Here is a 14,559-nt window from a genome sequence, read left to right on the forward strand (position 1 = left end):
AGTAAATTTTTAATTTTATTAGTGTTGAGTGTTGTTCAGAAGATTGTAATCAATCCTTAACAAATTTATGTCGCATCCCTACCTATGCAGTAATCCCTAGTTTATCGCGGGGGTTACGTTTCAAAAATAACACGTGTAAAGTGAAATCCGTGAAGTAGCCAGCTTTATTTTTTTTTAATTATTTCACAATGCAATGCTAAACTATAGAATGAAACCAAAAATCAAAACCTGTTTTAAAGCCCCAAATTTGTTAAAAAATCATTTTAATATAGTAATACAAAGTTGGAAACATTGTCACTCACGTATTTGACAGTCCCAGCTATGCCTCTTCGTCCTGAACCCGCACATCGTTATGAGTAACGCAGAGGATAGTGAGAAACGCAATTTCGATTCATTTGTATGTTAGGCACATGTGAAGAAATTGACAATAAACTTGACTTTGACTCTGACTTGAGCTATTTCTTTTTCTGAGCAAGATTTTTATAAACGGATATGCCCGGACATCGAATTAAAATGAAGCCTCTTATATCATAACAATACACTTGAAATGTCAATTTATTGCAAAAGAAATCTAGGTAAAAGTCAGATTTCCAAAGCTGCGCATTTCTCTATTGCTGTCTGTGTCTACATAGTGTGCGCGTTTGCTCTCAGCACGCCGGCGAGTTACGTGATTGGCTCCCAGAGACCAAGCTGTCAATCAATGTGCTTACTAGCACTTTCGCACACGGCAGTTTAGAGGAGAGACACAGGAGAGACAAAAGCAAGCTTTTGGATGCCTCTTGCCTTTTGGAATAAATTGACAAGTGAAAAACCAATACAGTACAGCGTCAATATTTTATTTCGAGACAACAGTAAAGCCCCTGAGCCAATCAGGATTCAGAGCACAATGCGCTGTAAAAAATATCCACACTGTAAAAAATCCGTGAAGCAGCGAACCCGTGAAAGACGAACCACGATACAGCGAGGGATTACTGTACACACATATATCTTTGAAAATTAATAATGATCACAACCAATATTTTCGAATTTAAAGATATTATAAGTAGATAGGCCGCAAAAGTTTAATATTAAGACAATCAATTGTACATCTTATCCTGAAATTATCATTGAGAGAGCTATGTCCTGTTTTTGTTGCAGTGCCATTTTTATCATGCACCATAGTTTTTTTTAATTATTATTTTAGACATCATACATACCTATATTCATAGTCATTAGTAGCCCTTTTTCTTTTTTCTTGTTTAAAATCTGCTTTAAAAAAAAAACAAGCTGTTGAGGTTATTTTTTTGACCACTCTGAGTCTGCCGATTCCAAAAAATATTAAATGAAAATAAACTAATATCTAATTTGATTGTAAATACATTGGATCTATTAACAATGATTAACAATGCAATATAATAGAGAATAAACACCTCTCCCTGATTTTATCACGTAAAAATGTGCAGTATAAAAACAACAGGCGCTAACAAATAATATGACATTATTTACACAACTAAATGTATATAATGGAATGTAATTAGTTCTTCTTTGCCTTCCTTATTCGGCAAATGCTAATAAAAAAATTTGTGTGACTTAATATTTTGTCAATTCTTGCAGCAGATTGTAGCAGACACTTGCTTGGATGACCCACTCCTCTCCTTTGGGCATTCTTGATTTGTTGTTTGTCTTCTTGAAAAGTATGTTTTATTGACCTGAATTACCTCTTAGGTAGCACAACTGTCCTGGGAGGAAGACTTAAAACGATAAGAGTACTTGTCGAGAAGCGATCAACAAACCACATGGCTGCATCTGTATCGCCAGTGCAGTGATTTTTTTTTTTTTTTTGCACTTTTCCGATTCCTAATAAAACTTGTCATGTCCTGTTGGGTTGTGAGTTTCTTTTGGGGGGTTCTGTTCTATTCTGTTTGCGTAGTTTCTGTTTCGGTTCATCACATGTCAGCCCGCGTTAGTCGATTTGTATAGGACTTTTCATGCAATTTCCAACCAAATATGAGAATACAAAGCATATTAACTTACGCTATAGAGGATGTCAACCCAGCCCTCCATCGTGATGCACTGGAACACCGTAAGCACAGCAAAGAGGATGTTGTCAAAGTTGGTAATACCAAAATTGGGTCCTGTCCAGTATTCTCTGCATTGGGTCCCATTGGGACACAACCTGGCTGGAGGCTCCAGACCACAAGGCCATTCTGCTGCTTTTTCACCTGAATGAAAAAGGAACAAGTATTCAGCATGATTTCTTCTACAGCATGCCAGTGGTTCCCAACCTTTTTAAGTGATGTACCCCCTGTGAAATATGTTTTCAGCCAAGTACCCCTAAACCAGAGCAAAGAATTTGGGGGTTTCAAAATAAAAGTCTTGAAACATGCCATCTGTTTGATGTATGGAACCCTTTAAACTTCATGTGTATTGGTCGAGAAAAAACAATCAACATAAAGTGTCGGACCTGTTCTCAAAAAGAAATCATTATAAATAAATATTTGTCCACAGAAAAATATTAAATATAAAGTGTCATCTTTTGGGGTTACCGCAGAGATCTGTTGACAAAAATAAATAATTATTTCGCAAGGTGGCACGCGACAAGTTGGGTCAAACCATCCTAGTATGGAGAAGAATCTGGGTTTTAAAAATCAGGAAGTTGAATAACCTACTCAACATAAAATTTGTTTTGTGAACTTATATTTTCCTGAAACATTTGATTAACAATAACTGTTTTAAAAGGATTTTTGGCTGTTTCTTTAATTGTTTAAGTTAAACTCTCTGGAGTTCCTTCAGGTACCCCCGTTTGAGAAGCACCAATCTATGCTACTTCACAGATAGAAGTCAAGATGTAGAGGTTGCATGTGGAGCAGTCTTATTCTAAACTAAGCGGCCGTGGGCCCATTTCCATAGCAGCTTCCTGCAGCCCTCTAATGCTACTGCAGAGTGTCCCATGATATGTACAGCAACAGTTATCATCAGTTAAGCCCTCCAAAGGCATCCAGGCCTGGTAAGTGCTCAGCCCACTTGAACTGATTTCTCTCAGTGATCACCATTGACCCTGCTAACCCTATCATTCAGAGTGGTACTGCAGCCTCATTCAGTCCATCACGAAAGAGCACGTGTCCGCAGGTTGAAGGTCTGTACAATGATCCACCGCTGAATTTAAAGGTTTGTATCTGGCACAGATCAATTTCTGGTCGACAGCAGCATCGACTGCATCTTCAGTTACGCACATTTAGGTCTTGCTTGTCTGCAGATGTCCACATTTATCAGAAGTGTTTAAAGAAAAATATTTGCAATGCAACAAATTAGAATGTCACATTCAAAAATTTGAGGTTAGGGGTGAAAAATACAAACAGTTTTTCTGTTTAATACATTTAGTGGTTCACTTGTATCACCACTCAGTGAGGATGTAAATGCAGAAGATAGATGTGCAGGAAAATTGTGTCCATAATGACAATGGGGCAACTACTGTACATAGGACTTAACAAAATAAAGGCATGTGTTATTTTTTAAGAGTCACTATAAAAATATTTAGCCATAAATGTCTTCATACTCCTATTCATTTTTTTTATTTCAAAAGGAACAGTAAATGGAATGCACTCACATTGCACTTTTATCTACTCTATATGATAGATAGATAGATAGTTTGAATCACGTCAATAAAAAAACATCAACGTCAATAAAAAACATGACAGTAGATTTGCTGATACCTGCAGAAACCCTGTTAAAAATGTATCTCCTCAAGAGGTACATGAGAACCCAAAATGCCCCTCATTTGCAATTGGATCGGGAAATCAAAGAATGACGTGCTATTGTCAATATGCTCCTTCCAAGCAGAAAATCATGACAGTGACTACATGTAGCATGTTGGCATTTTGCAGAGCACCATGGTGAGAAGCAACATGAGTTTTCCATTATAATCCTTGATGTGGTTTGTCTGCATGTTCTGTCAATATATTTTTAAATTGTTGCATTTTCCTACAGCTAGAATAGTGCTTTCCTGGAGACTTGACATGGTTTTTCCTGATATTTCCCAGAAACAAAGACAAATTGTCCTCAAATATAAAATTTGTATTTTTTGCAACTTCACCATAGCATAGGTGTCACACTTAGTGTCATCAAGTAAGATTTCTTAACTGCATGTTACTTTTAATTGTACTAGACTGCATGGAAGATATGAAGGGATGATTTAAAAGTTGTGCAGGGGTATGTCAAATAGTCCAGGATGAAGAATGAATGTGCTGAGTCTAACAGATGCTTCCAGGCCAACCTTTCTTTCCTCAATCAAGTTTTAACAATGATGTGTAGAGCCACTTTGCGCAGCCAACATGCCTCTAGTGCCACTCCTGTAAAATGGACCCTTTGCTTCCCACTGACAGATGCTGCGTCAGCCAGACTCGGTGCCCGAGGATGAGGCGACAGCATCCAAGGTACCTTTTTGGTTTTGCAAAATGCATTTGCCTTGTTAAATTCACACATTACACTGGTATTTCAGATTGTCATTTCATTTTGGGACCACAGAAAAAAAAGAGGCAGAAAACAGTTTGAATAATGATAGAGTTTGTATTAAAGATATTTTTTTTAAACGATAAAACTTATGACTTAAACAAATAACAGCCCAAAAATATGGCAACTTGTGCAATTACGTCCAAAAACTTTTCTTAAAAATATGTTATATATGGTATATATTTTCCATCTAATCACTATGTTCATTGTTGCAGCACATTTGCAACACAGTCAAGAAATCTGGGCTTGAATAGCAGTTAAAACATCTCTGAATTGTAACTCCAGTGATTCACCCTCTTTAAAAAGGCAATCTTCCGTTTCCAAAGACCTTTCATGTCAATTGTGAAGCAGGGCTTGTTGTTTGCAAAGTAGTGCACAGTATTCTTGCAGGAATAACAATGTCCATAAAGAAGTTGGTATAGTCATCAGTGCAATTTGCCATCACATTTAAGTCAATTTTCAGCTTTCTTCTTAACATTCACATACTGATGAAAAGCTTCAGTCTTTTCTCTCTCTCTCTCTCTCTCTCTCTCTCTCTCTCTCTCTCTCTGTCTGTCTGTCTCTCTCACTCTCTCTATCTATCTATCTATCTATCTATCTATCTATCTATCTATCTATCTATCTATCTATCTATCTATCTATCTATCTATCTATCTATCTATCTATCTATCTATCTATCTATCTATCTATCTATCTATCTATCTATCTATCTCACCCAATGTTCTCATAAATGTTCCTGCAACATTAGGTCACGATATTTACAAGCATGGGTTGTTTTACCTTTGATTATGAAGTACAATGCAGACAACAATACAAAACCAGCCATGTTAAATCTGTAAGTACATGGTAGGTCCGATGAGTTTGAGACTGTTCTAGATAGATTCTGTAAATATAGTCAAAACAACACCCATCGGGCCTTTCACGAAACATTATTACTTTGCTGCACAGCTTATTCAAATCCAGCTGTGTCTCTGCGACTAAAATACCTCAAGTACATAATGTACATAGCAGACCGTCACAACTACTCACACCACTTTCGACTCTCTCTCACGCACACATACACACAAATAGATGACTTGCAGCTGTCTTAGGCAACATCCCCTGCTGAACACATCACACTCAATCAAGACACCAGCAGTGTTCAGAGAGTTATGCCGTAATTGTTAGCAGTACATTACACAATGGCCCAATTCAGCAGTCTTAGAGGTTTTCTAGTCACTGCCCAAAGACACCTTTGCTAGGTACAAACAACCCTTGTGAGAATAAGCAGTTGAGTAAATGGATAGAATGGATAGGATGCACAGAGCATTGCTAAAATGCACCTTCGGCAAGTTTCGCCTACTTGCCCTTTTTGTTGTCAACAATGAGACTGCGTGGATAATGTTCTCGGTGGACTTTGACTCTGACGATCAGCAAATAATAATAATAATAATAATAATAATAATAATAATAATAATAATAATAATAATAATAATAATAATAATATAATAACAAGGATGTTTGAACAATTGACGAGATAGGAGAGGACGTCTGGAAGTTCAATGGGAGGAGCTGTTTGGCGTGTCAGGTAGTGATGATATTAAGGGCTTTTCGACAAATTAATATTCAGCTGTGTCAAAAGGAACCCAAAGGATGGCACATGTCTGATCGTGTGATAGCTAAGTGATCGTGTCATATTGAACTTTGGCATGTTGTCACCATCTAGGTGACGGTTTAGCTCCCTAGTGTCCATCCTCAATGCTTGCCTATCGCTATGAAATGCCTTTGATGTGAAGATCAAAGACTTGGACAAAATACGTACAAGTTTAAACATGCAAGGTTAATTTCCAATCCAAGTTACTGGCCAAGACAAAAACACAACATCTGTACCCAAGCTTGATGAAGTTTGATTTCAGAAAATAGGCTTTACTTCCACTTATAAACAAGACCATTGTGAAAAAACATGGTTTTCCTGGATTTAGAAATACATTTGCAACGTATATGTGTTTAAAGCCCACCATTTTACAACCTTTCATCTCCATAATTTTCATTGCTGTAAGCAGACAAACAACACAAAAAAGTGCTCAGTGTGCACTTGCAAGATGCAGTGTCAGGTTTTAGTGTGACTGTAATCAGTGTCTGATGTCTGATGCAAAAGAGAAGTGGATTGAGTGCAACCACCTTTACACTGGCTGAGGTTGAGTTCTATCATGAGCCTCAGCAGAGGCTATCAATCACTGCCTGAATAATATGGTGTCATAAATTCAAATCAAGGTGTGACAAAAGGCTGTCAGAAGTAATGAGATGCGCCTTTTTGTGATGTTTGATTCACACATATTCTATTGGAGCATCTGCAGTCAGTCACATGTATACACAGAAGTTATAAATAATTTATGTGCATAAATATGTAATGACATAAAACTGTAAAAGAGAGGAAAAAAAAAGTCCTGGCAAAAATTTAATGTCCTACAAAAATCCCACAGCTGCTTTTCCTCACCAGTGTCGATGTTGAAGCAGGTGGTATGGAATTTGCCCATGTAAAACTCCACCCCGATGATGGCGAACATGACAATGGCGAAAAATAGCAGCAGGCCAATCTGAAGCAGGGGCACCATGGCTTTCATTATTGATTTCAACACCACTTGGAGACCTGCAAAAAACACAACAGTATCTTGGCTCAAAAGCACACATCCAAATAGAAGTCTGTTAATCATGTTAGAATCAAACAGTGGGACACCTGTCAATGATGAATACATGTACTGAATTTGAAAGATATAATCGAGATATTTTAGCCCCTATGGCATTCCAGTGGGAAATTATTGCTCTAAAACCCCTATCCCTCTGAGGGCCAGAAGTTTGCAAGTGTTGGGAAAGGTAGCAAATGTGCGCTTATGCCAGAGTTGTTTTTCTCAGTTAATTTGAGGTTGCAAATGTTCACAGAACATTCAGCAACACTTTTCATGTTTTCTTGCCATAGGGAAACTTTTTGCAAATGCCCAAAATGTCCTTCTCACAAAAACAGTGCCAGTGAGCATCTGGCGAATATTTGCGACCTTGAATGAAACCTGACCAAAACACAACCTTCACCTTCTGCACCTTCACCAACATTCCCAAATAACCCATCAGTGGATGAATGGTGGGTTTATTATTTCAAATAAAATTTGCACGGCACTCAAAAACGTTTACCCCTCAGTGGGAACAGGACTCGTTTAATTGAAAATTGCTGTGCCCACTTCAAACATGTCCTTTTTGCTTAAAAAATATACAAAAATTAACCACTAGTTTTAGTGAGTAAATAGCATTTTCACTAATAGACATGTGTGACATTTTCAGCCATTTCCTATTTCATCTAAAGGAAAGGAAAGATGCCTGTTGCTTAGGGAAATGCTGTTAAGAAAAGTTAAGAGTTAAAATTTTCATTATGAATGTGTTTTATATGGTCGTTCATGGTTACCGGTAGGCAAGTGCTTTTGTACATTGGATGAGAACTGAAAAGAAGAAGTAGAAGTAGAAAGACGTGAGCAAGTATGGTAAAGAAAAGCAATACATTCAAGTGTGAAGGTAAGAAAAGAAAGAAATTAGGAACAGAAACAACGTCTACTGATTGCGAAGAGGCAAGCACGACAGCTTGATAGTTCAAAATTATAGGTTTGATCCTGGGCTTTGGAAGATAAAGAAAGTAAGGAAAAAAGAAAACTGGGGTACTAGCAGGGGAGAACAAGCAAAATCCACTCAAGGAGCTGTACTGGCCCATTAATTATGTTTTGGACTCCACACTTTGATAGGGCCAATAATGGACAGCTACTTCCTTTGTTAGCAGCCCAGTGAAAAACCATTATTCAACAAAAAGCAAAACAGCGCGAGGTGCGGTCTTACAGGAACAGAAGAAAAGTCCCGTGAACATATTTCAAAAGTGACTTACTGGGGATCCCGGACACCAGTTTGAGAGGTCGCAGCACTCTCACAGCCCGCAGTGTTCGCAGGTCAAAGTCAGAGCCCACTTTTGCCAGTATCCTGTGCATAGAGAGTCCAAAAAATGAAGTTAGAGCTTGACCTGTGGGATGAGCACCTTTTTAGTGTGTAGTTTATAGAAATGATTTCCGAAGAAGAGAATAGGCTGAATTCATGTACATAAATACTTCACAAAAACACATACATATATAATGCACAATCACAATACCATGCTTATTTCGAAAAAAAAACAAATTTGAGATATTGATATATATAGTCTAATTCTACGCAAAAATCTCTTAAAAATCGTATATAATTCAACATCACAGCAACATGTATGTTGCCAATATGAAATCCCTAGTTCTGGGAAAAGTGTGTTTTAGGTTTTGCTACATTGACCTTATAAATGTCCATAGCAACCAAGACCTTAGGCAAAAGATATTGACCTGAAATTTTCATTAAGTATTGCATGTAAATTGCATGTATATAGAGCAAGGATACGGCCACTGAAATGACAACAGTGGCCATCTTTTCAACTTCAGGTTTCAACTTAATCAAACTGCAATCCGGCCCCTTCTCAATGCAAATGAATATCAGATGGTTCAGTCCTAATTGATGACTGACAAAAATGTCCCATTGCTAAGGCATGAATAAAATCACATCTCATGATGGGTAAGCGCAAAGAGCTGTCACAAGACCATTGTGAACTCATTGTTGCAAAACATAACATTGACATTGTTTACAGGTGCATAGCTAAACTTTTGAATGTCCCTGTGGGGGGGGGTCACAATTTGTAAATGGTAAACCAAGCATACTCCCGTAAAGATTTCTAACAATGGAGTGCAAATAATAATTAGAAAAACTGTTAAATTGCAAAGGACCACCTATAGAGAGCTTCAAAAAGACCTGGAATTAGCAGGCACTGTTGTCACAAGGAAAACAATGAGTAATGCAGTCCAGCACCATGGCCTATATGCAAGCTCACCACCAAGAAGGGAAAAAAAAAAGAAAAAACTTAAAAGCTCTTTCAAAGTTTGCTGATCTACATTTGACACACTGGGAGAATTATTGTCTCGTCGGATGAAAGCAAATTTGAACTGATCGAATGCCATAATGCACACCACCTTTGAAGAAGAAATGAAGCTACACATCACCCAGTCAAGTCATTACACAGTCAAGTTCGAAGGTGGGAATCAGTTTTAAATAAGTAAAATAAAGCTTACACACAGGGTATATTATTGAGTAGATGGAGTGGAAGAAACTGTATAAATATTAAGATGATAGTGCATATCATGTAGTGCAAAATATTATTTATTTAGCAGCTTTCCTGCACTGTGCGGCTTTGTAAGGTGCATGTGTGCATACGGTAAAGTGACTGGTGATGAGGCAGATTAGTGCGTGAGGGATTTGTTCATAATCCAGATGGCCTGTAGGTAGAAGTTGTTTGCCACCTGGTAGTCCTGGCCCTCAGGTTCCTGTAGCATCTTCCTGATGGCAGCAGTTCAAACAGGTTGTGTTGTGGGTGTGTATTGTCCCTGATGCTTATTTGTGTCCTCCGCAGAACTCTGTTGTGGTAAATGTCCTGCAGTGAGGGAAGGTTGCTTTCGGCATACTAAAATGCCTAAAATAATAAATACATTACGAATTAAAGAGTGAAGGTTTTTGTTTTGTTTTGTTTTGTTTTGTTTTGTTTTGTTTTGTTTTGTTTTGTTTTGTTTTGTTTTGTTTTAACGTCTTCACGGAGCCATGAAACATTACGATGGATGGATGACAGACAGGCAGATGATAAAAACAGTATAAATAACCAAATAAAATAATATAATCTTTTTTTTTTGTTCATTGTTCTGTTGGAAAAAGAATCCTCAACAATACCATGTCCTTAAAATGATCGTAAGCACGCTTATTAACGGTTCATTCCACTCTAAAGAAAAGACTCACGCTCATTAGGTAAACAGAAATTGTTGAAAGCAATAAACGTCACTTATTGCTCCATGGTTATCAGTTACAATGGCAACCAGAAAAGCACATATTGGAACCCAATAAAACATATTGAGGTGTGGAAAACTGAGCCCATCTCATATTCATCAATCAAAATGAACATGCATTAATAGCACAGTATACAATTGTGCTAAGTTTACATACAATTTAGGTATGTATGTTGAACCAGAAATTATTCACACCCACCAATTAAAATAGGGACACAGTTAAAACATCAATTTTAACAAGTCAATTTTAAGAATGTAAAGATGGCCTATAGTTAAAAAAAGAAAGAAAAAATACATTCTTATTTTTTGTTTAGAAAGGAATAATATGTAATGTGGGGCAATAAACCTGAGGTAAAAAGTGCTTATTTCAAAGTATTAAATGTACCACTTTCTTATTAAGATGTCTTTGTTCAAAACATTGATATTTTTTGTCTCAAAAAATATGAAAAGATCATTTTGATTTATAGTTATAGTTATAGTGATCGTTTTAATCATCTTAAGACCCTTTTTGATTAAAGAAATGATAGCAAAAACACAATCTTAAAATAAGAATGGACTTGCATATACACTGTAATTCCTCAACACCAGCCGTGTGTGCGGCCGAGAAGTTCCGACTAATCGGACTCGCCTCCATACACGGCTTGGGCTCTGTTAACAGTCCTCTTGAGAGGGGTTGGACTCTCTTCCACTTTCACAGTTACCTGCAGTGAGAGGTGCAGAGCAGGTTTGGGCATACTTATTGCCCCTCACCTCATGGCCTGTACGTTGGGGTTTACCCCAGTGGACGAGAGGGTAGCCTCCCTTGTGCTTATGCACCAAACAACAGTGCAGAGTACCCACCCTTTTTGGAGTCCTTGGAGGGTGTGCTGGAGGGACTTCAATGCTTTCGTGGGCAACGACAGTGAGACCTGGAGGGGTGTGATTGGGAGAAAGCCCCCCCCCCCCCCCCCCGCCGCCCCCCCCCCCCCCCCACCCCTCACACACACAAACACACATCTGAACCTGAGGGGTGCTTTGTTATTGGACTTCTGTGCTTGTTGCGGATTGTCAATAACAAATACCATGTTCAAACATTGGGGTGTCCATAAGAGCACTTGGCACCCTATGCCGCAGTTCGATGAGCAACTTTGTGGTCGTGACATTGGATTTGCAACTGCATGTTTTCAACACTCGGGTAAAGAGCGGGGCAGATCCGTCAACTGATCAGCCACCTGGTGGTGTGTTGGCTTCGATGGTGGAGGAGGATGCCGGTAAGACCTGGCAGACCTAAACATAGTGGGGGTCTGCTGGGAACCCTAACCGACACCAACCAATAGCAGACCAGCATTGTTGTGACATAAGCAGTAACGTCTGAATAGACATATGAGCGCAAAGTGACTCACAGAGTCATGCACGCACAGTGACCGCCATGTTTAGAGGTGTCTTAAGATGTCGTAAGGTGTCGAAAAAAATGGTGTAACGGGGGAACAAAAAAATGTTGCGCAGATTAGTCAATCAGTCATTGACTAATCAATCATTAGTCAGGTTAGGCAAGAAAACAAATTTTTACCCCACTGGCAGATTGCTTGAAACAAAAAAAATTGCCTAAAATTCTTGTTTTTTTCTTTTTCTTGCAATGCGTGTACATTTTGTTTGAGAAATACACAAAAGAATAACACCAAAGCATGCTGTTGGTGAGGTCATCTTCAAATCCAGAAGAGAAATAAATGTTGGTTCAAAAAATCCTGTAACCTGCACCTGAACGTAGAAATGAAAAGTGGGCATTGATAATCAGTCAGGAACCCCACCCTCCTTTGCACTCTTATGACTTCTAAAATCAATACATCACTTTGCCCTGTTAAGTGCACGAGTGTATGTGTGCATACATGAGTGTGCGTGTACAGGGCTGATTTGATAGCTGTGTAGACAGACAGTCTGGGCAAGGATTTGTCAGAAGAAGGAGCTACTATATGACGTTTAATATTCCTTTATCATCACTGCAATATGTCCATGTGGGCGCCAGACAGCAGCACCGGAAATATGGAGTGTGATAATATCGCCTATCAAGTACACACTGTCGCATCACTTCCCTCTAGTGAAGAGTACAACAGTGAAAACACTCTTAGCAGCCTTTGGTCATCTTTTGAAAACACATAAAAAAAAAGTAAAGAAAAAGGCTGCATCATAATCACAGTGAAAGTTCCTAAGTATATTCGTTAAGTACAGCGGTGTTTGCCGACATGACATTGAGGATGTGACCAATACGCAAAAACATAATTTGCAAACCATGTAAGAGATTGATGTGACTTCTCACTTTGTCAAAAATTACATTTCAATGATGTCACCATTTGGTAAATTTTCTGATTTTTTTCAAATAATAAATACTATTGCTCAGTCTACAACTCTGGGTGCTATTTTTACAAATAATTAACCAACTTAAACCATTGAAAATGTCTTAAATGCATATTTCCTGCTTCAAATAGACATATGCAAATGCAAAACTGCAACAGAGTTAGCATTTATGAAGTAAAATGCATTTTTGCGAAATGTGACAGGAAATACTCAATGCTTGTAACACGATAATTGACACAATGATTGTTCAACAAAAGGAAAACAAACATTTTCAAGCATACTACGGAGCCCCTCTGGTGCCAGGATTAAAAATAATAATAATAATAATAATAATAATAATATATATATATATATATATATATATATATATATATATATATATATATATATATATATATAGAGAGAGAGAGAGAGAGAGAGAGGGGGGGGGATCTGTACCCAAGGTTTAGTAATCCGTACTTTCAGTTTAATAAACAGTGCGCACAGTTTACTGTAGACTCTGAATTAAGAAAAATAAATAAATCTGTATTGAAGGGAGGTGTCCCAGGGTGATGTAGTATGAGCTGGGCGATGAGAGGGGCCGTTTGTAGTGTGCGGAATAAACCGTTTTTGGCTGTGCCGCTCTCCCAGATGTACAAATTCTGTGTTTCCCACCCAGTAATGAAAAGTGTTCGTAACACAGTGAAGTTTGGGCTATGCGCCACACCTGATTATGAGTCGCAACAACAAAAATCTAAAAGAAAATCTATTTTTGTCATGCATAGGCTTGACTGCACTAAAAGCCGCAGGTTGTAACATCAAATTTTTATGCAGAACGATGGTGCGTGGAAGTTTTATAAAATTAGTTTTTCTTTCTCTAACTGCTTGGTTACAGCAACATATTGCCTTCAACAAAGACAGAACATTCCTGCATGTTTAGAAAAAAAGAGCAGAACCAACATATCTCCAACATAACAAAGACACACTCAGATTGTTAGAATACTGCACCAACACAACATTGTACCAGAGGCGCAATCATCATCCTCTTCCCTCTCAGCACTTAAATCCTTTCATGATTCATGCTGATGTCCAGTGGGTGCACATATTTTGTTGCACCACCAGGAATCACAGCTGGTGATAATTTTGTTTTCTTTATGGCTGCTACCACCGAATCCAATGGAGACTGCATGCCCCCTGGTGCTCGTAAAAAAAATGGCAATGATGGAGTTAATGACATGAAAGCCTCTGAGACTCCCTTTGTGAACCGCTGGTAGCTCACTATCTGCTTAACGGCCCGCCTGCTGTACGTTCTTGACACTTTGTGCGAATAGTGGCACAGCATGTAGTACAAAACGTAAGTAAAACCAAAAAATGTTTTTGACAAGCTGTGTGGACAACCCATAACACACTGCAGAATCAAGGCTTTGTCATTAGACAAGAGCCATTTTATACCAATTAGAACTAATATCTTGTAGAGGGAAACAAGCAAACTAATCATCAGTTCAGTATGTCACATCCTGTTTGTAATGGTGTGTGTGTTTGTGTCTGTGTGTAAGTTGTGGTTCTGATGTAATGTGATATGAGCAGACAGCTGTGACAGAGGCAGGAGAGGCCACAATGCACATGAGGATGGGGAAAGTGGGTACACATGAAGTCAGTGTAGCTGCCAGAGTCACTTGCTGTCAAACATGGCTGCTGTTGTACAACCATGGTTTGAAATAGACACGCCCTGTCTGGTAGCTCTTCACTCTGCCTTGCTGTCAAGTTGGGACCAAAGAGGCACCTACGGGGGCACCTAACCTTATCATGAAGCCCCTTTGTTCCAAACGGGATATTTAGAAAAGCT

At 38.4% G+C, this 14,559-nt stretch overlaps 1 protein-coding gene across 1 annotated transcript in view; it reads right to left on the reverse strand.

Moving 5' to 3' along the window:
* Positions 1–14,559, reverse strand: part of LOC148411396 (voltage-dependent N-type calcium channel subunit alpha-1B-like) — a 175,998-nt gene that overhangs the window by 93,723 nt on the left and 67,716 nt on the right. Inside the window, exons 6-8 of the mRNA XM_088435897.1 lie at positions 8,390–8,481; positions 6,965–7,117; positions 2,014–2,201 (exon numbers count right to left, since the gene is read on the reverse strand). Coding sequence (XP_088292023.1) covers positions 2,014–2,201; positions 6,965–7,117; positions 8,390–8,481 — 433 coding nt within the window. The remainder of the gene's footprint in view (positions 1–2,013; positions 2,202–6,964; positions 7,118–8,389; positions 8,482–14,559) is intronic.

Source organism: Hippichthys cyanospilos, chromosome 15 (assembly GCF_059441005.1).
Source record: "Hippichthys cyanospilos isolate Australia breed blue-spotted pipefish chromosome 15, RoL_Hcya_1.0, whole genome shotgun sequence".
Classification (NCBI taxonomy): domain Eukaryota; kingdom Metazoa; phylum Chordata; class Actinopteri; order Syngnathiformes; family Syngnathidae; genus Hippichthys; species Hippichthys cyanospilos.